Source organism: Elgaria multicarinata, chromosome 8 (assembly GCF_023053635.1).
Source record: "Elgaria multicarinata webbii isolate HBS135686 ecotype San Diego chromosome 8, rElgMul1.1.pri, whole genome shotgun sequence".
Classification (NCBI taxonomy): Eukaryota; Metazoa; Chordata; class Lepidosauria; order Squamata; family Anguidae; genus Elgaria; species Elgaria multicarinata.
Genome location: NC_086178.1, coordinates 897,419 through 923,170, shown reverse-complemented (window position 1 = coordinate 923,170; position 25,752 = coordinate 897,419). Strand labels below are relative to the sequence as shown.

The 25,752-nt window shown below is 50.4% G+C and overlaps 1 protein-coding gene across 5 annotated transcripts in view; it reads left to right on the top strand.

Annotated features, from left to right (window-relative positions):
- Positions 1-25,354, top strand: part of OPA1 (OPA1 mitochondrial dynamin like GTPase) — a 79,323-nt gene extending 53,969 nt beyond the window's left edge. For 4 of the 5 annotated variants that reach the window (XM_063131718.1, XM_063131716.1, XM_063131717.1 and 1 more), the window contains 6 exons: positions 524-664; positions 2,842-2,958; positions 6,110-6,203; positions 6,703-6,813; positions 22,097-22,177; positions 23,257-25,354. In XM_063131718.1, the coding sequence (XP_062987788.1) occupies positions 524-664; positions 2,842-2,958; positions 6,110-6,203; positions 6,703-6,813; positions 22,097-22,164 (531 nt within the window). In that variant the 3' untranslated portion in view covers positions 22,165-22,177; positions 23,257-25,354. The remainder of the gene's footprint in view (positions 1-523; positions 665-2,841; positions 2,959-6,109; positions 6,204-6,702; positions 6,814-22,096; positions 22,178-23,256) is intronic. The other variant, XM_063131715.1, reaches the window with a different exon arrangement.
- Positions 25,355-25,752: the final 398 nt, after the last annotated feature.

Here is a 25,752-nt window from a genome sequence, read left to right as displayed (position 1 = left end):
AGATTGTAAGGTTGTGCCTGAGGAATGTTGTTTTAGAGTCTTAGTACCGTGCCTAGAAAAATGTGGTCACTTCATAAGTGATTTAATAATACAGTGTTTATGTGTCCAATGGTTGTGTGACTGGAAGGAATCTCCCTCCTCTCGCAGCCCCCTGTGCCCCTGACTAGCCTCTCCAGAGCTCAAGGGGCTCTCTTGAACCATGGGTTGTTTTATGGGGCTGCTGGAGGGGGGCTCATTGCTCCAAATCGGGCAGAGGCATCCACAGAAGCTGCCTTTGCCTGCTTTGGGGCAGCCCCACCACCACCACTGACACATTGCATCCCTCTGGAAAACAGTGGATGCTCTCCAGGGCTCCCCCAGCCCTCGAGAGAGAGATCTTTTTGGGGTGCAGTGGGTAAGTGAAAGATGGGTTGTGCACGCTTCCTTCTGCCTGGGCAATAATTGGCAGCACCCCAAAAACAATGGTGATGATGATGAAAGTAGGTAAACAACCATGTAAGCAATTGCCTCTCCTTCAATTAAGACCATCCGCAATGAAACAAAAAGTGAACTCGAGAAGATGATAAAATGCAACGAAGAGCACCCAGCTTACCTTGCGAATGACGAGGTCACCACTGTCCGAAAGAACCTGGAGGCGCGAGGGGTAGCGGTCGACCCGTGCTTGGTAAGGGGTCTCTCCAGCGGAAGAGTTACGAGCTCTTTGATTTCCAGTTACAGGGGGAAAGGGGGGCTTTAAATAGGGAAGCCATAATCTATGCCGCTCCTGAAGGCTTCTGAGTGTTTGCTGGCTGCCAGATGGTTGGGTACTTCTCAGGTATTTGCACTCCCTGACATTCCTAGGGCTTTTGGGGTTGTATTTGATGGAGGCAATAATGGGAGTGGCTCCTAATTCTTCTTGTTCACATCAGGTGTGGGTGTGTGTGTGTGAGAGAGAGAGAGAGTTCAATAAGTAACTTGCAAAAATATGGAAGGAAACTGCCTCATGCAGAGTCAGGGTGTTGGGTCCAGTCTAGCTCCGTATCGTCTCCCCTGGCCGGCAGCCCCTGGCTCCCCGAGGTTCCAGCCAGGGCCCTTTCCTAGCCCTACTGGGTGATGTTGCGGAATGAGCCTGGGACCTTTGGCGGCGTGAAAAGCCAGGGCTCCAGCCACTGAGCTCAAGGCCAGGCTGCTCGCCTGATGCTGTGCGCTGTAGGTGCTCAAGTGTCCTCAAGGAGTCGAAATCAAGGGAATCTCCTGGGCCAATCTACAAAGCTCTATTGCAAACAATTAACACTTCTGTAACACAAATTAGGCACCTTTAGGGGTGGGGAAACCCCCCCTAGGCAACTCTATGCAACTAAGCAAGACAATTGACCCATCAATGGAAAGAAAAGTCTTTTCAAACGTCTGAAGCTTCAAGGCGGAGGAGGGAGCTTAGACGCCTTCTCATGCAACCTCTCCGACAGACTCCGGGAGGAGCGCATCTGCAGCTGGAGGCTCTTCGGTGTGTGGACTTCCTACCCCACTAGCTGGGCAGCTTCTGAATCAGAATCTGTTTCTCATGGACTCCCTGTGTCACCTGGTCCCACCCCGGAGCAGTAGGGGCATACATGACACCTGACTTCATTCCTAGGCTTGTTGTGAGGATGCAGTAGGATGGGCTGCATTTGAATGGAAGGAGGCAAAAGGCACTTAGATGCTGCCTTCCCTCCTTTCAGTGAAGAAGCAGTATTTGTGTGAAGGTGCCTAAAACCTGGGATTCGGACATCTCAGACCATAACGTTGAGTCGTTCTCAGCACGCTCTTTCAGGGGAAATGACTCAGTGGGCCACTTGTGATCTTGGTCTTGCTGTATGCAGTTGGGATCAGGGATGAATTTTCCACAGGGCAGAGATCCTGGGGAGAGCTGTTTTGGCTTTCTTCTTTGGCAACCTGGAGCTGTCGTTCTGTGAGCGTTTCACATTGACATATTTGAGGCAAACGGAGGAGCAGGAGAGTCTGAGGGTCTCAGCCGAGAGTGAGCAGCTCTAGGCTCCGGCAGGCCTGTTCCCCCAGCCCCACGGCACGTGTAACAGGGCCTTCACGAGCTGCATCCTCACGTGCCCGTAAGTCCCTAAGCGGAAAGGGCTTCTGCAAGGGGGCAGCAGGCCTAAGCCGCGTTAAGGCTTCAATACTAGGAATCCCTCTCTCTGGGTCTGAGATGAAGGAGTGGAAATCACAAAGTCAAGAATGCCGAGAGGACAGGTTTCAACTAGACCTTAGAGCAATATCAAGTCGTATCCCACAAGGGTTGGTGTGTTTTAACATGCTGCTGAGAAGAATGACGTCATTGCAGAATTGGTGCAAGCTGGCTTTTCTTGCACGAGATGTGCAGTCACCAAAGGCAGGCTAACAATGAATGGGGGGGCGGGGGGGGGCACTTTCCCTCTCCTTCCTGACATGTCCTTTCTCTAGATTCTGGGCTTTTGGGCAGAACCCAGGTTCGTTTGTTTGTTTTTTAAAAAATCCTTCCATGTTGCCTAGTAAGACAGGGGCACCTGAAGTAATAGATGAGAACTTCCTACCCATAGTGACAGTTCAAGCAGCGTGGAACAGGCTTCTGCTGGACCGGTTTTCAGTTAACCGTTTTTTGCAAGAGGTGAATTGCCACCAGAGCTGGCCTGTGCCTTTTCTTCTGGACACGCTGCCCTCTTTGGAAGGAAGGTGGCCCTATCAGCTCCCACTTCCCTGGCCGTCAGCCAGCCTTCTTGCCACGTGGAAAGGCTGAGCTTTCCTCTGGGCAGCACGCAGGATGAGGCCCACTGGCACGGGCGCCAGTTGGATGCAGGCCAGCAATAACCAGATGTTTCTCTCTGGTCCCAGATTAAAGACACCTGGCACCAGGTCTACAGGCGCCATTTCTTGAAGAAGGCCCTGGGCCACTGCAATCTCTGCCGGAGGGGCTTTTACTACTACCAGAGGCATTTTGTGGACTCCGAGGTAAGTGGAGGAACTCGGGGTTGTGAGGGGGCTTGGGAAACGGCAGCTCTCCCCTGAGGTCTAGCCAGGAAAGAAGGCGGCGGGAGAGAGAGAGCACATGGTCTCGCTCTGCTCTTTGTAGTGCTGCCTAGAGACTGTGTGATATGATATTATCGGGACTTTCCACTAGATGGTAGCCTTGCGATAAGCCTGTGATCCTGCCTCTCTTGCCTTTGTAATGGTCCGTGCCGATTTAGTTCCTACGAGTGACTCCTCACAACAAAGTCCGTTGGCTGCAGCTTTGCTTCCCGCACGCCGTCTGTGAATGTCTGCCCTCCTCCGCAGTGTTAGAGTTAAAGGTCGTAGCCAAAACAGTCTTGCCACCAGGAAAGTGACTTTTGGAAGTGTAGATGAACCTCCGCCCTTGCTGTGTCTTCATGCTGCATTTATCGTGCTGCCACTGAGTTGTGCATCGTGTTTGCTTTGAGCCTCAGGCAGGCATGGCTGCGTTGAAGGCTTCTAGCCTTGTGGTAACGCAGGTCCGGCTACAACCTTGGGCAAGCCGAGTGCTCTAGTAGGACCACGCCTCAAGCCTTCGTTTCCCCAGGAGTGAAACAGAAATAGGAATTATTACATGGCCAGCTGGCTGTGAGGGTGGATGAGAAGGGATCTTTTGTCTGAGATGTCACATGGTATGATGCATTCCGCTTTAATGTCCCTAGTTTTAGGCACTTAGGCTGCCAACTCTTTTCTTTCCCCTACTTGAAAGCAAAGGAATGCAGTACTTGAGCCCGGCAGATGTCACCAGCCATTGTATCTCCCCTGGCAGAAGTGACAGACGTTCAGGTGTTAAGCTGTTGGGGCTGGTGAGCTGCCTCCTTGGTGGTGGCACCCAGATTATGGAATTCCCTGCCACTGGAGTTCCATGTCCAATAGTTTATCCCTGAATAACGCCTAGCTGTTATTGCTGCTGTCTTCTTCTTTTTTTAAGGTTTTGGTTCTATCATTGCCTGCCTCCTTATTGCTTTACAAGGATTTAGCTGACGCAAAGGCTTTTAACACGCACTGGAAGGTGTGAGCCTTCTCCAGTCAGCGTTGCCCTAATGCTGCTGGCTTTTGGGGAATGAACCAATAGGATATTGGATTCCTAAAGTAGCTTGGTTATGTTATTTAGAACATATTGGCAATATGTACCTTAAAGTTAATGTTAAGTTTGTTAACAGCAGCAAAAATGTTTATAGCCCTGCACTGGGGAAAAACAAAAACAAAATCCCACCCACCTTTTCCTGACTGGCTTTGAAAGGGTTTTAAAGACTGCTTTGATGTCAAAATGGACTTAAGTTTTTTCAGGAAATCTACTGAAACTCAGTCTGATAAAATTCCTCTGAGCGTGTGCTCCAGTGAGAGCATTTTGGAACAACACAGTTGCTCAAGGCAGTGTTTTCTTCGCCTGCGTTGTTTATACTCCTTGTTTAATAACCACGTAAAGGGCTCAAAAAGCCAAACCGTTCATGGCCAGGGAGCTGCATCTTTGAGGAGCAGCCCTTCCCCTATAGCAGCCCATAGTATTTTATTTATTTATTTATTACATTTATATCATAGAATCATAGAATAGCAGAGTTGGAAGGGGCCTACAAGGCCATCGAGTCCAACCCCCTGCTCAATGCAGGAATCCACCCGAAAGCATCCCTGACAGACAGTTGTCCAGCTGCCTCTTGAAGGCCTCTAGGGTGGGAGAGCCCACCACCTCCCTAGGTAACTGGTTCCATTGTCGTACTGCTCTAACAGTCAGGAAGTTTTTCCTGCTGTCCAGCTGGAATCTGGCTTCCTTTAACTTGAGCCCGTTATTCCGCGTCCTGCACTCTGGGAGGATCGAGAAGAGATCCTGGCCCTCCTCTGTGGGACAACCTTTCAAGTCCTTGAAGAGTGCTCTCATGTCTCCCCTCCATCTTCTCTTCTCCAGGCTAAACATGCCCAGTTCTTTCAGTCTCTCTTCATAGGGCTTTGTTTCCAGACCCCTGATCATCCTGGTTGCCCTCCTCTGAACACGCTCCTTCGGCTATATACACAGCTGAAGCTCTCTGGGCGGTTTACAAAAGTTAAAAACAATTATTATTGTTGTTATTATTATTATTATTATTATTATATTTATATCCCACCTTTTGTCCAATGCTGGGCCTCAAGGTGGCATCACAAAATTAAAAACATACATTTAAAACCTATAAATAAATTTTTGTGAACCGCCCAGAGAGCTTCGACTATTGGGCGGTATAGAAATATAATAGATAAATAAATAAATAAATAATAAATGGATATCTACTAAAGCTAAAACTATATTAAACATATTCCAATATTAAAACATTTACACATTTAAAATGACAATTTTAAAAGTCTTTGAGGCCCAGATCATTCACCAAAACCCTGCTGGAACAAAAAAAGTCTTTGCCTGCCTCCTGAAGCACATCAGGGAGGGAGCCAGTCTAGCTTCCCTGGGAAGAGAGTTCCAGAGTACCGGAGCAGCCACCGAGAAGGCCCTCCCCCGCATTCCCACCAGGCGTGCCTGTGATGGTGGCGAGACTGAGAGAAGGGCTTCCCCTGGAGATCTTAAAGCACGGGCAGGCTCGTAAGGGAGAATACGGTCTTTCAGATAACCTGGACCCAAACCGCATAGGGTTTTATAGGTCATAACCAGCACTTTGAATTGTGCCTTAAAACAAACTGGAAGCCAGTGGAGCTGTTTTAACAGGGGACTTGTGTGCTCCCTCTAACCAGCCCCGGTCAGCAATCTGGCTGCAGCTCTTTGAACCAGCCCATATGTCAAGTGCTCAAGCCCTGCTTCATTTGCCCCTTGTGGCAGGAGGAGAGAACTGTGGAAGTGAGAAGCAGGGCCTTCGCCACTGCGGCCCCTCGGCTTTGGAACAACTTCCCATCTATGGCTGATTTCCATAAGAGCTAGGAGACTTTCTTACTCCGGCAGGCATTTGGTTGATGGAGCAATTTGGGTGCTTTTTTATCATTATTGTTTGTTATTTAGCTTTGGGGTTTGTTTTATAGTGTGTGTGTGTGTGTAAGATTTGTATTACTTGCAAGATTGCGGGGGACGTTCCAAGTGGCGTCTTTTACGTCAGCCGTCTGTGTTCCTGGCACTAACGCGTTCCTCCGGTGGTTTCAGCTGGAATGCAACGACGTGGTCCTGTTCTGGCGGATCCAGCGGATGCTGGCCATCACTGCCAACACTTTGAGACAGCAGCTGACCAACACAGAAGGTGAGGGGGCTGCGGAGGCTGCCAGGCCTGCTGGGAGTTTGTTCCACAGTTGGTTTGAGGCCAGTTTGAGCTTGGGAGCAGAGCCAGGCCACTGGTTCAGCGCTTCTGATGCCCCGGGCCTCCTGGGCTCATGCTGGGCATTGCCATTTTGGTCCTGCCCAAATGTAGTTCCTACTGTCTATGGGCCAGCTGATTTGATTGAAGTCCAGTTCCACAAGATTTAGCTGGAGTGGGGAGGTTCATAGTTATTGCCGTTTGCCATCTTAGGGTACTCCTGTGCCCATGGCTGCTGCACCAAAAACTTCCAAATTGGGTATCCTTCCTTAGGGATTGTCATCGTTAAAAAAAAGCGCCCCTCGTTCAGGCGTAGCCCATCTCATCCTTCTAATGAATATTCCATTTGGAGCATATGTGTTATGCAGCAAAGACTCCTCCTGCCATCATTTCCCCCCGCCCTGGTATAAAAACTGTTCTGATAACAATTGCATCTCTTCTGCAGTGAGGCGCCTAGAAAAGAATGTAAAAGAAGTGCTGGAGGATTTTGCAGAGGACTGTGAGAAGAAGATGAAATTACTAACTGGGAAACGAGTCCAGCTTGCTGAGGACCTCAGTGAGTATCTCTGTAGATCCTAAACAGATGGACACAGGAGGTCCTAAAGACATCCCTTTCCTGCAGAAGTTGGTCTTTAGTGCTGGAGATTCGGCTCAGATTTAGAAATGAGTTTGTTTTATAGGCTTAAAAACCAGGAAATTTGTTGATCTTAATTTAAGCCATTTTAGTCAGCTCTGGGTCCCTGTGCCTGTACTAAGAGGTTCCCACCGTGGGCCTGCTTCTGGCAACACTCCTGCTACAGTTCCATTTTGCTGTACCTTTACAGATATACTAAAATGGTATGTCATATCAAATTCCTAATACATTTGTGGCACATGACACCTTAGACCAGCCTTCCCCAACCTGGGGCGATCCAGATGTGTTGGACTGCATCTCCCAGAATGCCCCAGCCAGCAGAGCTGGCTGGGGCATTCTGGGAGTTGTAGTCCAACACATCTGGAGCTCCCCAGGTTGAGGAAGGCTGCCTTAAACTGAACCAACAGCTTTGGCAATGTAAGGTAGCCCCCTTTTGAGTTGTCCAGCAGCCTGCTTCCTCAGGTAGGAAAGAGGGTGAAATGCATTCTGCGCAACTCTGACGTTTGCTGCCCTCCCTGCCCCAGCACAGAAAAGATGTCCTCTGGATCGGTTCTTGCGTTCCGTCTTGCCTGGCTTTCGGAGGTGCTCCTGTGCTTCTCCCATAACGGAAGGGCAGGTCGCATCCGGAAGACGTGTCTCCGCTTTCCCTTTGTAATGAGCAGACGGGGGGCTTCTGTGACTTCCCTGCATGGCCAGGGCACCGCTTCTCTGGCGCTAAAAGCACAGGTGGGCCTTCCATCGGATAATGTTACATTCATGACATGCAGCAGCCGTTGGGGAGATTCTCCTTGTCTGCCTCCGTCAATATTTGCATTTTAATCTCCAGTTGAGTTCCTAATTGGAAACATTTCCTGGTCAACAAAGCTGCTCTCTTGTTGGGACTTGCCACCGGATACAGAAGAGCTGCGCTCTGTTGCCAGGGGAACGTCAACACTTCATGCCACGGCGTTGTCCAAAGGGCTTTGTTGCTGTTCACGTGCGCTGGGATGCCGCTGGATGGCGTCTTCTGCTGTCAAGAGGCGGCCATGAAACGGACGGGTGCACAGCTCCGGTTCAATGCCAGCCTTTTGTTCACCTCTTTCCCGCTACGACGTCTTCAGCGTTCTGTGCTTAACTAGGGGCACGTTCTTCTTGGAGCATTAATTTCCCCCTCGTATGATGATTACGATTAAACCCCGAGACACCTGCTAGTGCAGGAATTCCTTTAAAAAGCAAATGAGTGCCAATTGCGAAGAAAAATAGTCCGAACCGCGGAACTAATCAGATGCTTTATGGAAACGTGGAAACATAAAATACGATTTTATTATGTTATTAAATATACTGCAGCCTTTGGAATGTAAATAGCTTCAATATTAATTTTGTGGAGCCAAGATCAAGTCTGACATTTAACAGCCCCAGTACGTCTGAAAAAGGTGTGGGCAAAAATGTTGAATGTTATAGTATTTAATCCAAATATCTTGGCTCGTCTGTACTTTCAGTTATTTTATTTATTTACAATATTTATATACTGCTCCCCATTCAAAATTTCAGAGCAGTGTACAAGATAAAATAAAACAAAAAGAATAAACACTTTAAAATAGGTTTTGAATGAAGCAAAATGCCAGTCATTAAAGAAAGGTTTCCAGGAATAATGACGTTTTCAGGAGGCGCCGGAAGGAATACAAAGTTGGCGCGTGCCTGATCTCCAGAGGCAGGGAGTTCCACAGGAGGGGGGCCACCACCGTGAAGGCTCTTCCCCTGGTGGGCTCCAGTTGGAGGATGGGTCTATGTGGAACCACCAGGAGTGTGCCCTCGGATGACCCCAGTGACCAGGCAGGTTGGTAGGGGAGAAGGCGGAGCTCTCTCAGGGCTGGTGTGTTGCTGAAGCATTTGTCCAGCGCTGGACCCAGTGCTGAGTGCCAGTTTCATCATGCAGCTCTGCAGTGTAAGAGATTTGTGGGCTGGCGGTGGGTGCTTGGTTCACGGAGGGGCATCTGCGTCACAGGAGCCGCCCATTTGAGTCCGCATCGCAGGGAGAGTTTGGGGAGAAGCAAGGAGAAACCTGTTTATGACTTGCAGGCTTGTCTAAATGATGTGCTAAATATGTGACTGCATAGAATCATAGAACAGCAGAGTTGGAAGGGGCCTACAAGGCCATCGAGTCCAACCCCCTGCTCAATGCAGGAATCCACCCTAAAGCATCCCTGACAGAGGGTTGTCCAGCTGCCTCTTGAAGGCCTCTAGTGTGGGAGAGCCCACAACCTCCCTAGGTCACTGGTTCCATTGTCGTACTGCTCTAACAGTCAGGAAGTTTTTCCTGATGTCCAGCTGGAATCTGGCTTCCTTTATCTTGAGCCTGTTATTCCGTGTCCTGCACTCTGGGAGGATTGAGAAGAGAGCCTGGCCCTCCTCTGTGTGACAACCTTTTAAGTATTTGAAGAGTGCTCTCATGTCTCCTTCCGTACCGTGAAGGATTTGGGAGCACTTTCATTTTGTCCTTCCTGGCTTGCTGTGCCAATAACGTAGTGCTAGAGGGATAGTAACGTGTCTCCAAGAGACCAGCCCCTTTTCTCCACTTGGAGAGGCAGCAGGGGGTTGCCTTTGCGGTGTGTGTGGGTGTGTGCTTGATCGAGGGGGGCCCATACCAAGGAGGGAGCCGGGAGCATTTCCCGCCACCCGCCGCCCTCCTGCCTCTGTTTACCGTCCTTTGCCGCTTGAGGCTTCAGCATCTCCCAGGCAGCCGTCAGGGGCCAGTTGCGCACGGCCAGGTTTCTTTCTCTGGGGCTTGCCTGGACTTGCCGCTTTTCCCACCCTCTGTGCCGGCAGTTTGCAAACAGCCTCTTCCTCTAAACCATGCCTTCCTCACGGCGCTGCCTTGCAGACGTGGGCTTTCCCGTGGCCCTGGCCTGCCGTTATGACAGGGCTTGGGGCTGCCCAACTCTCGTGGCTTTTATGGGGGGCCTTGAGAGATGTGTTTCACTCCTCTTACACGTGTTGACGCGTTGGACTATGGGACCCTTAGCAGTTCTCCTTTTGGCTCTCTGAAGCCAGTTGGGGACCCCACAGTAGTTTGAAATATTTGTAAACCTGTTTTAGCCACTCTGGCGCACTTCATAATCTGTTTACTCAATAATTATGGGTACAATTGTCTTGTGGCGTTCAATCTCTGCCCTTCCCTTTTCACATTTTCTTTTTTTAAAAATTAAGTTACTCAAGTATTGGGAACTGATTTACTCCTATTGAAGTGAAAGGGAAGGTGGAATTACCAAATGCCTAAACTGATTGGGGTCGATTCTCCCCCCAAAATGGGGTAGTGAAAATAGTGTGGAATTTTACCTATATCACAAAGTCCAGTTTTTGTTGATAAAACCACTTCAAGAGCACTTTATAAGCACTTGGTACATTCATGTGGGTCAAAAATCCCCAAATTTACAAAGCACTGCAGGGATGTCTTTGGATCCAGGAGTAAATTTTACCTTAGGGCCCAGGGAGGTTCATTCTGCTCCAGGTTGGGCTGATTTCAACTCAAGAGTTAACCCTCTCTCATCATGCAAACTTGTAACACTGATTTTGTATTTGTTTCCTGTGGGGTGGGGAAGGAAACCCTGTTAGGCTGTTGGAGCACTTTGAATCGCCTCGTGTTTATTTACTGAATTTAGAAAACAAATGCTCTGAGTCCAATATTTCACCTTTGTAGGTTTCCGTTCTGCTTTCTCTTCTGTTTCTTCCTCCATACGTTTTTGATAACTCAAGTTCCTCGTTGGGCTCTGTGCTAGACCAAATTTTTGGAATGTGATATCAATAAAATTTCTGTATGTGAGGGCTAAATACTCTAAAGTCCGCCCCCCCCCCCCCCCGTTGCCTGGGAAGAAAGGTTGACACCCCCCTCGGAGTACAGCCCCCCAAACGCCCAAAAAACTGAAAGGTGGAAAAGGAACCACACGTTTGCTGGCACTTGGTATTATTTTGTAGTCACTCTGAGGGCTCTGGGAACCTGTCAAAGATTTTGTTGTTAAAAATCCATGGCCTTGGGAACGTTATGACATCTGCTTTGCATGGCATGAAGTCTCTGTGCAGTCTGTAAGAAATGGGGCCCCAGCCCTTCCCCCAGTTAAATCTATAAAATTGCTCCACTGGGCCAGACCCAAGGGGTCATCTAGCTGAGCCCTTGTACTCAGACGAACTCACAAGGATAAAATACTGTCATTTGGACATTTGATTTGTCAATAAATATTAGGTCAATTGTCCAGTTAAATAATGGCCATGTATTCAAAGCATTCTTTTATTAAATCTGTAAGAGCATATCCTGATTTCCCTTCTCTCTCCCCCACACCTAATTAGCTAACTGGCATAAAACAATAACATCGTCAAAGGACTATTGCCCCAACCCGTGATAGTGATATAAATTCTCTCTGGTTAGTCTGCACCGTTTCTATACCGCCCAGTCACTGGTGCTCTCTGGCCAGTTCACAGCCAAGAGGCCTGCTGTCCCGTTAGACGGGGCCTGCGTTCCTCCTGGCTCCCAGGCTGATAGCTTTGTCCCCAGCACATTTGCCTTGAAATGTTCAGAAAGGGCTTGCGGGATAAAGCTGTCGCAAAACTGGCGTCTGTGCATTCCTTGGATTAGTCTAGTTTGAAGCCACTTTCTCCCAATTTCAGCAGGTCGTCACAGATTTTACTATTGATTGTGAGTAGCTGTGACAGATTCTACCTACAATGATACGTTAGGCAGTTTTCTCTCTCTTCGGTCAAGGCACTGCTCTTATCAGGAGGCTTCTCTTAATTCCAGCTTCTCTGAAAGGCCTGAGCTTCCAAATGTTGTTCTTGAAGGGGGAGGCGTAGTGGGAAGGCGGAGGGCCTTGTCTGGAAAGCGGAGACCTGCAAAGGGAGGAGGGGGTCCAGGTCCAGCCCCAGCCCCCCTCATTCGTTGTCAGCACGTGAAATGCTGACACCTGGGCAGGTGTTGCGGGCGAGTAGAGACATTGCCCTGCACAAAGGGCCCTTCAGACTGCCGGGCCAGCGCCGGAGAGGGCCCAGCGTGGAACTCCTAGCCGGCGGCTCTGGACTTGCGTTCTGACACGGCACCGCTTGCAGCTCTTGATGGAGGCAGGGGAGGGAAGGCTTGAGCACCCAGGAAAGCTGCATGTCGCCCAAGCAGGATTTGGCCACCTTGGCCTGGGACGGCGTGTGGAGACTTGCAGGCTCCTAGGCAATCTTGATGGGATTTAAGAGGTTTTGTGTTCATGTCTATCCTTTGCTGTAACCTTTCTGTGTCATGTTGCTATTTATTTATTTATGTACTATTGCATTTATATCCCGCCTTTTTTCCTCCAAGGCGGCGTACATAATCCTCCTCCTGTTCTCCATTTTTTATCCTCACAACAACAGCCCTGTGAGGTAGGCTGGGCTGAGAGTCTGTGACTGGCCCAAAGTCACCCAGTGGGTTTCCATGGCCGAGTGGGGACTCGAACCCGGGTCTCCCAGCCCAACACTGTAGCCACTGCACCACACTGGCTTTACTTATAGGAACTATTTTCTTTTTTAAAACAACAAGAACTAGTCAACCCCTTTTTGATCTCACTCAACATCCTACTTCTGGAGCCAGGAGCACAGGCTCAACTCTTGTCCAATGTATATCAAGAACCGACCGCTTGGTTGCTTTTGCAAAAGTGCTGTAGTTTCACTTAGGCCAGGCTGCTGCTTACGTGGGGATAATGGAGCCGAGACTCCTTGCCAGTTCACACAAGGGTCTGTTGGACCCATTAAATGCACCTTCATAGTCCCTGCGTAGTTCAAAATCCATCTCTGTATATTTTTGTCGTACGTATAAAGAGCTCTTGGGAGTTTCTGGCCGCAATCCAGCCTGGCTTTACGGGCTTAAGCACACTTACCTCTGCCTTGGATCTTGGCCAGTTTCTGTTGCTATGTTGGGCCCAGTGGTATGTTTATACCACATGTAATGAGATTTCTTCACTGTTTAGCTGGGCTGCGTATTTGCCCGCAGATTTTTCGATCCCATTGATACCTGACTGGCCAAGCCTCAGGAGCAGAGCACGCCCAGCCTGTCCTCTGCAAAGTGTTCGTTACTTCTCCTTCTCCTCCTCGGGTGATTAGCACAAAGTCCTCTTTATTATCTTTCCTTTACTAACTACCGCATTTCTTCGATTGTAAGACGCCGTCGATTGTAAGACGCGCACTAATTTCAGTACCACCAACAGAAAAAAAACAACCTAAGACACACCCATGATTCTAAGATGCACCCCATTTTTAGAGATGTTTATATGGGGAAACAAGTGCGTCTTAGAATCCAAGAAATAGGGTACCTGTAATCCTGTGAACCCAGCCAAAGGAAAGGTAGCTTGTCGTAGCAGGGGCAGTTGACCTGAAAACCTGAATTTTTGTGAACCGCTCAGAGAGCTTCGGCTATTGGGCGGTATAAAAATGTAATAAATAAATAAATAAATAAATAAAACCAGTGGATTTAATGTGTCTCCTGCGGAGATGCTGAGGCTGGCTAGTGTCGGCACCTGCTTTGTGCTAGGGTGCAAGAGCTTTTAAGAGCCCGTGTCTTACTGAAGGGAAGGCAGAAAAGCATCCCAGGAGAACTTCCATCAGCGGTGAGCCTGCTTGATGGGTTGGTGGCTGACTCCACCTCAGAATCCTGGAGGAAGAGACTGGGCCACTGTGGTTGCCAAAGGTGGTTGATGGAGACCCAGGCTCAGGGACAGGCCCTTGGGCAACGTGTGGAATGTATTTATTTAACGGTTTTAGGCACCACTTTACCCTACTTGAAAGGACCAATAAGCGGTTTACAAGAAAATGAAATACGTTAGACTACATGACGATATACATTACAATACAGTTTAAAATGCAGGGCATCCCTCCCAGGCCAGGGCCAGCCTGAAGGGGGTGTAATGTTGCCCATTAATCTTGCCCATCTTATTCCTCTCCTGGCCTTCGTTGCCTCCTGGCTCCTGCAGTCTGTTGGTCAAAGAGGAGGGGGCCCTCTGAAGCGGGGCGCGTCTTGCAAGTGTGGAGTTGAGGGGTCTGGGCCAAAGAGCCCCCTCCCCCGTTCTTCCTAATAGGGCTAGATTTTCTGCATGTGTGGTATTGAGTCACAGCCTTAAAGGATAATCCCAATCCATAACTTCTCTTCGGAAGCCTGGTCAGTCCCGTAGTGCCATATCCTGAGCTGCTTCTGTTTGTGGGCTCAGTATTTCTTCTGCAGTTAAAAGTGACCCTGACTGGAGCTCGCAAGATCACATGGGCCGGAGACCCGCAAACTGAAACCCCTCTCGGATGAGAACTTTCTGCCTTCTAGCCTGCCCTGCTGGTTTAACGGATTACCATTTTGGTGGAGAAGTGGGGCCTGGCCGCTGTGTCCGCTGCCCCGTGCAGCTGTTCTTTGATCACCCTTTTCCACCTCAGCAGGTCTTCAGTCTAGGAGCGGTGCTTTTACTCATACGGACCCTCTCCTCTCTCCACCCCTGTGTGTTTCTCCCACTGGCTAAAATGTAAGTTCCATTAGGTTGCTCTGGGCAGGCACATGATGAGGTGAAAAATCCAGATGAACTAGTACAGTCCTTCACACCAAACTTAGAATCATAGAATAGTAGAGTTGGAAGGGGCCTATAAGGCCATCAAGTCCAACCCCCTGCTAATTGTTGTAAACCGCCCAGAGAGCTTCGGCTGTGGGGTGGTATATAAATGTAATAAATAAATAAAATAAATAAAATAAATGCAGGAATCCACCCTAAAGCATCCCTGACAGATGGTTGTCCAGCTGCCTCTTGAAGGCCTCTAGTGTGGGAGAGCCCACCACCTCCCTAGATAACTGGTTCCATTGTCGTACTGCTCTAACAGTCAGGAAATTTTTCCTGATGTCCAGCCGGAATCTGGCTTCCTTTAACTTGAGCCCGTTATTCCGTGTCCTGCACTCTGGGAGTGTCGAGAAGAGATCCTGGCCCTCCTCTGTGTGACAACCTTTTAAGTATTTGAAGAGTGCTATCATGTCTCCCCTCAATCTTCTCTTCTCCAAGCTAAACATGCCCACTGCATTGTTTTCAACCTGCTTTGGGAAAGGACGCTTCATGAGAACGCTGTGCTCTTCCTTGACAAGGCAGCAGGATGGGAGTCTGGTACAAAGACCTTTGCTCCAGCACTGCATTGCATATCAGTGCTGCCCCAAGGGTGGAAAACAGCCAGGGCCTTGCCTGGGCCCTAGTGCCCTCCTGCTCCTCCTCCTCCTCCTGCTTGTGGGTGTCCCAGAAGCATCTGCTTGGGCCACTGTAGGAAGTGAGGTGCTCCCCTAGATGTGCGAACCGGCTGATTGTAAGCCACTGTGAAAAGACTGCAGGCTTCGGAGGTGGCGAAGAATTAAAATTAAAAGCTTATTGAAAAAATAAGGTCAAGTAACAGTTTCTATAATAAAACTATTGTAAGTGTTTTAGGAAAGTGACAATATTCACATAATTTGGGAATGCTGCCAGTTGGCGAACACAGATGCCGTGGCAATGCTTTGTGGCAAGGCACTCTGAGGATCGGGATTCCTTGCTCGCTGGTGATAAGTGCAAGTTTTTGCTGATGATGAATAATTTTGCTCAGATGTTGGGAAAGCTGCTTTAATGTCGCTGAAGAGATTGATTTCTTGGCTGGGATTAGTGTATTCATTTTTCCCAGAGTGAAAGCACTGGTCTACGTTGGCAAGCCCGCCCTCCCTCCCTCCCGCCCCTCTTTTATTGTAGAGATTCAGAGCTGAGAAGCGCGTTGTGCCCACTGGCTCATGCGTACAAATACCTTGTTGCGCGAGCTGTGTCATGTCGGAACCGCAGCGGGCCTGGGAGTCACCGTGACAGCTTCTGTGAGAAGGCCGGTGCTGGGGAGGCTGCCGGCAGTGTCTGTCTGGAGACTTCCCCAACGTTTGCAAGGGACGGGAGTGGGGGGACCGCTAGCATCTCCACAGATCTTTGTCCAAAGGAAGCAGCCGACTTCTCCTTCTGACTCGCTAAAGGGCAGCTTCTCACGTTCCCTAAGGAAGGGCCCAAGCTCCGTGGTAGAGCCCAGACTTTGCCGGCTGAAGGTCCCGGTTTCAGCCCTGGGCACCTTCCGTTAAAGCCTCATGGCAACCGCAGAGGGCACCCACCCGTCGGAGTAGGAAGCGTGTTGACTCGTTGGTTTGTTCTACAGTATTTGTGCATAATGGTTCTCAAAGCTGTTGACAATAATAAAATCATATTTCTAGGTGGTGATGTTGACCCACCCTGCCATTACAGATCTGGAATACCAGGCGCCGCTCGTTGGCACCTTGTGGCCCATAGTCTCTGCTGCCCTTGAACATGGTGGCTGGGAGCGAAGGAGGGCCCTGAGAGGCAGGCCTTCCTCAGCCTCCTCTCTGCAGTCCACCTGCCAGGTGTTCCTGCTGCCTCTGTGGCAGCCCTCTCTATAAGCAGGACCCGTAGTCTGAGTTGGGATAAAGCAGGTCTTTATTTCTCTGCATCCTTACCCAGGAGTCTCAGGATCCCTGAAAATACTTCCCTGTTGTGAGAGCCGGTGAGGAGGATAATGTAAATGCTAGTAGTGGGACAGGTTGTTTAACTTGGGGCAGACTCTATTTACAAATGTGACATCTTGGTTAGTGATTATCCAGTTCTGGTTGCTGTTCTTGCACCTTGGAATTCCCAGGAAGCGATCGCCGGCGCTTGGCAGGAATTGGCTTCGTTGCGTATTGCTTTACAATGTGTTCTTTGAACACATGCTTTAGTTACTGGTTAGCAGCGCCGGACGGAGCTGCAGCTTTTCTGCAAGCTTTCACTTTAAGCCTCTAATAACCTTCGCAGTGATTCATGGTGTGACTCTCCCAGGACGGTTATAAATCCCGTTCCAATGCTTTCCGCTTGGCAGTTCTTTGTCTCATGGTTTCGTTGCGCTAATGAGCTAATTGTTTAAGAATCTCTCCAAGATTCCTTTGCCTGCTCTGCCTCTTTGGGAAGCCCACGTTGCGGAAGACCTTTTGACAAGCCAATCTTTCTACCCGCTTGACAGTGGGGTGAGGAACAGCGCGGGTCTTTGTAGCCATGCAAAGAAAGGGCCTTTAACAGCAGCCGGCCGTGCCGTTTCCGTCTTGACCCCCTTTTCTCTGCTGGGAACATAAATGCAGCAGACAAGCGGAACCTCCCCTGTGTTTTCTTGACCCGTGGACGGTCCATTCACTTCCCATCTGGTTTTGCAGCCTTAAAGAAACAGAGGGGGGCCTCTTATTATAAATCTGTCTTTGCAAGTGATCGATGACGTTCTGTCTCTTTAAGGGCAGCCTGGGTGGCTTTCTCTTTAATGTTTTGCTTTTTCCTGTTGGCCAACGTGGTTATGCGAACAAGACGGAACTGGCTCAAAAATGTGAAGCATTAACGTAAAGTGGTTTTTAAGGGGGCGGGGGAGGAACTAGCAGGGCATGACCTTGGCCGAGATCGCTCCGTTCAGGCGGCTTCCAGCTCACACCGTTGCGCTCTGCGCAGTTGTACAAAAGCTTGTGGGAAGAGACACCTGCAGTCACTTCTGCCATGCTTGCGTTTGGGCCAGCTGAAATCCGTCGGCCCTCTCTTGTTGGCAAAGCCGGCAGGAGCGAGGGCACGTGAGCGAATCCTGAACGGGCTGGCCCGTGTTGAGGCTGGGTCACCTCTTGTTCGTTGGACGTAGGTCAGTCGTGTGGAAAGCGTTCTCCCAGGCTGTCCACCTGCTCATCCCACTTCATGCCCCTTTCTCAGAGCCAGAACCCTGCCGCCCACCTCAATTTCCAGGGGCTGGAAGTACGTTAAAACACCTGCTGAGGCTGCAAGAGTGGGGCTCCACGTGATTCCGATGGAGTGGAGGAACTGTGAGGTGTGCTGGTCATTGTGAAATCAGGACTGATATCAAGAGGAGTGGAGCCATTGAATTACGATGGCAGATCACCTTACAGGAAGGAAAGCCGGCTCAGGATTGCTCAGGGCTCAGCTGGGAGGCCCTGATCCACCACGTGACCCATCCTGTGTTCCGTGAAAGGAATGATAATTCCTCCCCACATATAAAATGTCTTCAGGTGGACACTTGCCATGAGCAGGAGCCAACCTGAATCTGGTAGCTGTTCACACAGCGTTTCTGAAAAGGTCCCTCATGCACTTGTGAAACATTCTGGGGACAGATAATTTCTTGAAACTAAGAGCAGGGGTATTTACCCACGGATTCTAGAGCAGTTTAGAACGTTATTCTGGCTCCTAAGAAGACACAAAGAGCCCTGGAGCAGGAGCAGACCAAGGGTCTATCTAGTCCAGTGTTCTGCTCACACAGTGGCCAAGCAGATGCCCCAAGGAAAACCCACAAGCAGGACGTGAGGGCAAGGGCATCTTCCTGTCCATGCTCCCCAGCAACTGCTGTACAAAGGCCTATTATTATTATTATTATTATTATTATTATTATTATTATTATTATTATTATAGCACCATCAATGTGCATGGTGCTGTACAGAGTAAAACAGTAAATAGCAGGACCCTGCCGCATAGGCTTACACTCTACTGCCTCTGATACTGGTGGTGGCATCTAGCTATCAGGACTAGTAGCCATGGATAGCCTTCTCCGCCATGCACTTGTCTAGCCCCCTTTTAAAGCCGTCCAAACGGGCGGCCAACCCTGCATCTTGTAGTAGCAGGTTCTCTAGTCTAGCTGCGCAGTGCGTGAAGAATTACTTCCTTTTATCTGTCCTGAATCTCCTACCGGTCAGCTTTGCGGGATGACTCTGTTGGGGTTCTGGTATTATGACAGAAGCGTGTGCACTGGTCAGGTGCGGCTCAAATGGGTCATTTGGAGGAGCCCACCTCTGCTGCTGAACCCTAACCCCACAGTTGCTGAACGCTTGAGCGTGGGCGAACGGGCCGCCCAGTGAGCAGCAGCCCTGCGACGCCGTCTTCGCAAAGTAGGCGGCTTCCCCTCCTTTCCCCCCTGCTTCTGCTTCTCAGCCCCTCGCTTCGCTCACCAGTTCTGGGGTAATCTAAAACGGATCCTTGTTCTGTGTGATGTTGCTCTTTTGCTCTTTCCTGGGACTAAGTAGCTCTGAAAACGGATGCTGGAAGGTGGGTGGGGTGGGGTGGGGTGGGGCTTTTTTTAAAAGTCTTTTCTCCACCTCGAGCTGGATGTTACCAGCGAAAGCCACCCTTGTCCCCGTAGCTTTGTTTTTCTGGGTTCATGGTGTGTATTCAATCTGTAATTACAGATCAATTAGTCTGTTTTTGAGCCCCTTAGAGCCGGTATCAGAGGATTAATGAAAAGAAAATGAGCTGGGCTGTGGGTGTCGTTTCATGTGGGGATAAAGCGCCCACAAGCATGAATGGCTCTCTTGAGGCCTCTGAATAGAGGATTTCTTCATTCTGTGTCAGCCGGGGGTTTATGGGATATTGGGAGAGGGGATTATGGGAATATTCATGACCAGATCAGGGGCCGGGATGAATTGATGCATGGAACAGCTCATCTTTTGAGTAAACACTGAGTAAATGGAGAGGCGGGTGGGCATTCACCGTGGCCAGCCCAACGTGTCTCATTGTCACGAAGCTGGAAACGAGGGCTTTGTGCCTTCGGTCCTCCGGCGCTTGGATCACTGTTTAACAGGTGTTGCAAGAATTAGGCGTTCGGATCTTTCATTCTATACTGAAAGCCATCAAAGGGAACCTTGTTTGTGCAGAAGCCGTCCGGAGAAGCTCTTTGGGCATAGAGGGCGGGGCGGGGGGGGGCTGCGGCAAAATGGTCAGTGCTCTGAATGTGTGTGTGTGTGTGTGTGATCGATCCTTGGGAGGGGGCAATGAGAAGGACGTTTGGTGAGAAGGTTCAGCCAAGTGGGACAGCAGAATGTTCCAAACCAGGTGAGCCTGCAAGTGATTCCACTTCAAAGGCGGCCAAGAGGCTGGCCGGCCTGTGGAGGGTGCCGGCCGCCGGCCACGTGCATATTTATACCTGCGCCCAAAATCTGCACAGGCTTCCGACCGCCTCCCAGGCAGCATTTCAGTTTCTGGTTTTGCCCTATAAAGTCCTAAACGGTTTGGGTGGACCAGGCACCTGTGCTCAGGTGTCTCTGCCTTCATCAACCCCTGTGAGAGCTACTAGAGCGGACTCTTCTTGCCTGCTGAGGGTCATCCACGTGACGATGCAGCCGCGTGATGGGCCGGCTATTCGTGGCCGCTGCCCTACAGTCCCCTAAAGTCCGAGTCTGTGTGTTTCTCATCACTTGCTTCAGTTTGGGCCGACAGCGGGGTCCTGTGGCAGGATGAGCACCACGGGACCTGGGCTTGCGCACACATTTGGGCCGAGTGCTGCTTGCGCTAAACTTCCTGCATTGGGCAAGATGCAGATTTAAGTAAATAACCTGTAGGAACTCTTGATGGTCCCTGTTACATGCACCAGAAAGTTTGAGTGGGAGGGCTTCTTTGCAGCCCCACAGTGGGGTTGGGGCCAGCTGCTTCCAAGACAGGGATGTGTCACTTTCCTGAAAGCCAAGAGCCCTGCAGGATTATCACTCGTCTGTCATTTGAGAAAGTGTTCAGGTTAGACTTGCAACTTCTTTAGTATTTTGAGCCCTGCTTGGACTCGGACCCTGTTTATCCAAACTGAGGACTGGATGACAACCGTTGCGGAATCACGTGAGGTTCTGGTTCCTCTCTATTCGGTCCTGGTTAGGCCTCATCTAGAGTATTGCGTCCAGTTCTGGGCTCCACAATTCAAGAAGGATGTAGACAAGCTGGAGCGTGTTCAGAGGAGGGCAACGAGGATGATCAGAGGTCTAGAAACAAAGCCCTATGAAGAGAGACTGAAAGAACTGGGCATGTTTAGCCTGGAGAAGAGAAGATGGAGGGGAGACATGTTAGCACTCTTCAAATACTTAAAAGGTTGTCACACAGAGGAGGGCCAGGATCTCTTCTCGATCCTCCCAGAGCGCAGGACACGGAATAACGGGCTCAAGTTAAAGGAAGCCAGATTCCGGCTGGACATCAGGAAAAACTTCCTGACTGTTAGAGCAGTGCGACGGTGGAATCAGTTACCTAGGGAGGTTGTGGGCTCTCCCACACTAGAGGCCTTCAAGAGGCAGCTGGACATCCGTCTGTCAGGGATGCTTTAGGGTGGATTCCTGCATTGAGCCGGGGGTTGGACTCGATGGCCTTGTAGGCCCCTTCCAACTCTGCTATTCTATGATTCTATGAAGCGTCTTTAAACTTGGAGCCTTTCACTTACTCTTCCTGGCTGTAATAGAGAATCTTCTAAGTTCTTGCTTCAATGGGCTCAGATTTTAAAATCATTGGCTTGAATGCTGCTCCCTGGTTTGAAAAGGCGAGCCCCTGAATTATGGATTTTCTTCTCCGGAATATTCTTTGAGCTAGCAAAGTATTGCCTCTTTTAATGTTTATTCTTGCTTTGTTGAAACGAAGGGGAACTGCATGATCAATGTGGATGAGGGTCTCTTGAGGGAAATGTGTCAGAGAGCCTCCTAAAGCTGCCCAGCTTGACTGCTCGGTTTGAGGGGAGCAGCGACGGCTGTACATCACTGTTCAGAAGAGGCTTCTCTGCGTGCATCACTGTTGCTGACTTCAGTGCAGCCTCCATGAATTTATTTATTTATTTATTACATTTTTATACCACCCAATAGCCAAAGTTCTCTGGGCGGTTCACATGAAGGGAGTAGGTGGCCATCCCTGCACGAACGACATACAGCCGTGCTTTTGGGAAAGGCAATGATAGATTAGCTCAGTAGGACAGAATTTTATCCCTCAAAGGAAGCAGAGATAATGTCTTTCCCTGGCCCAAAGCTCTGTGGGGCAGGGTTCTGGGGTGCTCAGGCTCCCAGCAGGTGACCAGGGGCCTTTCATGTACACAGAACACCAACCAAAGATTGGCACCGGGTCATATGGGGGGGCATGGGCTGGAGTAATGCCGCTTAATGCCTGCTTTTGCCCTTAACGCCTCTGTCTAATAGCTGCCACTACAAATGGCATTGCGTGTGAGGAGTCAGCTTTGCCCTGCTCCTCTTCAGAGTTGTGGCTGATCTTGGTTTGAGGCCTCTGGAGAGAGAGAGAGAGGGAGGGAGGAGGGGAGCCCAGCGCTGTTGTCTTCCTCATTGAGCTTGGCCCCCCCAAAACCCAGCCTCCGTTGTCACTTGGAGAGGCATTTGGGCCTAGAGACAGCCGTTCTGAGGTCAGTGTCTTAATCTTTCCAGAAAAAGTTCGGGAGATCCAGGAAAAACTTGAAGTCTTCATTGAAGCCCTCCATCAAGAAGAGAAGTAGATGGTTCACACAGGTAAGCTGTTTTTGATAGTTCCTGGAGAGCCATTCAGTGCAACCCTTTGGCCAGAAGCAGGAGCTTCTGCAGTCATGGACCTCCGTCGATAACGGCCAGGAAGTGGCCCTGAGAGGTCTTCCGGCTAATTCTCCTGCTTCATCTGAAGGGTCTCTTCCCTCTTTTATTTCTACAAGACTCCTGCGGCTGAGCCGGGGTGAGAAAGGGGCTGCTTCTAAGGGCACCTATTCAGCTTCCTCGCTGATGGTGAAATTGAACCTGGGGCTCTCCGATCCAACAGAATATTCCAGGGCGGAGGAGGGGGAGCTATAGAAACGTAGAATCGCAGAGTTGGAAGGGGCCTACAAGGCCGTCGAGTCCAACCCCCGGCTCAGTGCAGGAACCCACCCTACAGCATCCCTGACAGAGGCTTGTCCAGCTGCCTCTTGAAGGCCTCTAGGGTGGGAGAGCCTCACCCCCTGGGGGCTGGATGCTTGACGGCAGAGCTGCTTCTAGCAACTCACCCTCTGGCGTTACAGGGGACTTTCTCCATCCAGATCAATCGCTGCTGCTTCTTTCTGCATGAAAATAAATGTGAAGCTCCTACCACTGGTAGAGAAAGGCAGCCTCACTGACTGGAGATACGGACAGGGGAGGGAGGGTGGGTGGGCTTCCCTCACAGTGCCCAGGAGAGGACCTCTGTGCACCAGAAGTCTCTCCCACCCGAGTTCTAGGGCGCTGCATCGTCTGAGACAAAATACTCTGCGCCAGTCTCTCCCTCCTGCTATTCTTTCCTTTGGGGTCGCACATTCTCCTTGGAAAATCCCAGCTTTGTGCAGCGGGATGCCGCTGTCGTCTCCGTGCAGGGCTGAGACCTCTGGACCTGCAACGTGAGCAGCCAAAGGGAGGCAGCGGCGGTGGCGGCGGCATTTCCGTTTGCAGCAAGCAAATCCGCTCCTCCTCGGCCTCGCAGTTGCCGACTCCGTCTCTGTGGAGCAGCTCCCAGGGTTTTTTTTAGGGTTGTGTGAAAGACGCCGCGACTGGGCCGTTGTGTGCTCGGTCCTTGTCCTCTTTGTAAATTCATGTCGTTTATTTTTCAGTAGAATCTCTACGGCAAGACAAAAGCCCCGTTCTAGAACGCACTGCACTAAAACCGACTCAGCAGAGCCCTCCTCTTCTCCCTGTGGTACTTTTGGGGAGCATCCTAAAAGCTCACAAAGGAAATGCGATAGTTAGGAGGGGGAGTCTGCGATGTAAATGGTGAGAGAGGAACAAACCGGGCACCAGAAATCTGGACTTCATTACCTGGAAATGATGAGTTGGGGGAACATCCAGATTGCACCACGTCGTCTTCTTTTTTAGTTTCGTTTCGTTTTTTGCGAGGTGTCAGAGACCGAAGAAGGGGGTTCTCTGCCTGGAATGGCAGGGTCCCCCCGTCCCTCCATCTCTTCAAGTGAGTTTAGTCCTTCTCGGCCTCCGTTGTGTGAAACACGTGGGGAGCTTAACATGGAACTTTAGCATTTGTACATACATTGATCACACGCTATAAGTAATATTCGTTTGTATGTGCCATGCAGTCCTCCAAGTGGTAAAAAAAATTGCTTTTAAGTGCTCATTTGGGAAACTAGATCTTGGCTGGACTCGGCTGAAGCGCTTGAGAGAAACCGGGCCATGATGCCGCCGCCGCCGCTCAGTAGTCTTGGGGCGCTTCCAGTCCATCTCCAAAGAGACGTCCAGGTTTGCCTTCTATGGGCCTCTGGCCTAGGGAACGGCCCCGGCAGCCATCCGTTTCACTGCAGTTGTGTCAGGTGGAGGAGAAGGAGGGTGGGATTTAGGCCGGTCACATTTCATTTTTATTTTTTAATAAAAAATAAAACCAGGGGTTCCTTACTGATTCCCTGCCAGAAGAAAACACCGGCAGAGGAGGGTGGGTGGCGGTCATGGGTTTCGGAGCAGTAAGGGCACAGCAGCACCTTGCTTAAACGTCTCCGCAAGAGGGAGAGACCTTTAGCAGATTGGTTTTCAGGGGGGACCTTAAGGGAGGGAGGGAACGAAGGAGGGGCGCACTGGTTATGGCCCTTCGCAGGGAAACCTCTTCTAGGTCTTCTCCACTTGTGGAGCCCTTTGCCCGTAACACCTTTGACCGTGTGGGTCGGGTCGTTTTCTCCAACCCTCCATCGATGATGGCCTGGAGAAAAGGGCCTCCCCCCACCTGACGAGGGCCCTGCGCACAAACGGCTCACTGACCCGGAGCGTCTTGCAGCGCTCATCCCATGATAGCTCTAGTCTGTGGCGCTGGCCCTGAGGGAGGTATTCCACGTTGCCACCTGGCATTCCCTCCCTTGCCTTTTGTGGGGTGTGTGAGTGTGTGTTGGGTTTGGGGGAGGGGGCTCACTCCCTCTCCTTTCAAAAGTACACTTAAACGCTTTGCCAGCCCTCCTGAGTGTGTTGGAAGCCCCTCCCCACCCCACCCCGGTCTCCTGCCTCTCCCGTAAATCGCTGGAGTGAGATATCCATCTTTTACAGAAGTATATGGCTGGTAGGCTGTTTTATTACATGTATTACAGATCGTCGTTTCAGTTAATCTGCCTTCCCACGCGGCCGTTGCCTTGACGGAGCGTGCCCCACCAAGGCAGCGCTTGCAAGGGCAGCCGGTGGGAGAACGGGGTCAGTTCTTCAGCTGTTTCCCCACCACCACACACACACTCTGCATTCTGTCTTCTAAACCCCGTAAGCAAGGTGATGGGGGCAGCGCAGGACTGCTCTTGCCGGTAACCAAAAGTAGACGGCATTGCTTGGGAAACGCTGCTTATGTTTTTAGCTACACAGCAGAGACTCCGCGTCTTGGGATCTTGTGCCCTTGAAAATACAAAAGAAAGAAACCTGATGCAATTAGTCGCTCTCTGCATTGACTGGAGATAACTAAGGAGTCTGAGAGGCTCCTGCTGGTGCCGGGTTGCCCTGCGAGCAAGCGAGCCCACCCACCCGCGCGTGGGCCCTCCACGGCCAGAGTTCCCTCGCCCTGGCCGGAGGCCGTCGCCCGAGTCACCGCCGTTCTTTTTGCCGTCTGGTACACCTTTTCGTTATAAATCTGTACTGCTGATCTGGAACTTAGCATGATGTATTCCATGAAAGTTATTTATTGAATGCAGATGTCATTGGAGAAGAATGAAATAAATGCAGGTTTTGAACACTTAATTGCTCATGTTGTATGTACCGGGGAAATTGGAGAATGGCTCCTGTCTACTCTCCCGCCCCGCGTCACAAAATGGGAGGATCTCGCTCTTGTGCCAAAGCACGGTGGAGATCTGGGGACAAGAATCAGATGGACCCTCAACACTGAGGGGGCGCTTCTGGCCAGTGAAAACAATGAGAACCATCCTTTACGCACCCCCCCCCTCCCCTGCCTCCGTTAAAGCCATATTTGGGGAGCTTAGACTCGCTCCCACTGGGGTTGGGATGAAGAATACGTGGTTCACAGTATAGAGCACAAACACACACACCTAGCCTGCACACGTGGAGCCTCAGCGGCAACCGCCTCCCTCAGGCCTGCTCTTGAAGGGTAGGGGAACGGCCAGCACAGGGCAGAGACCCCA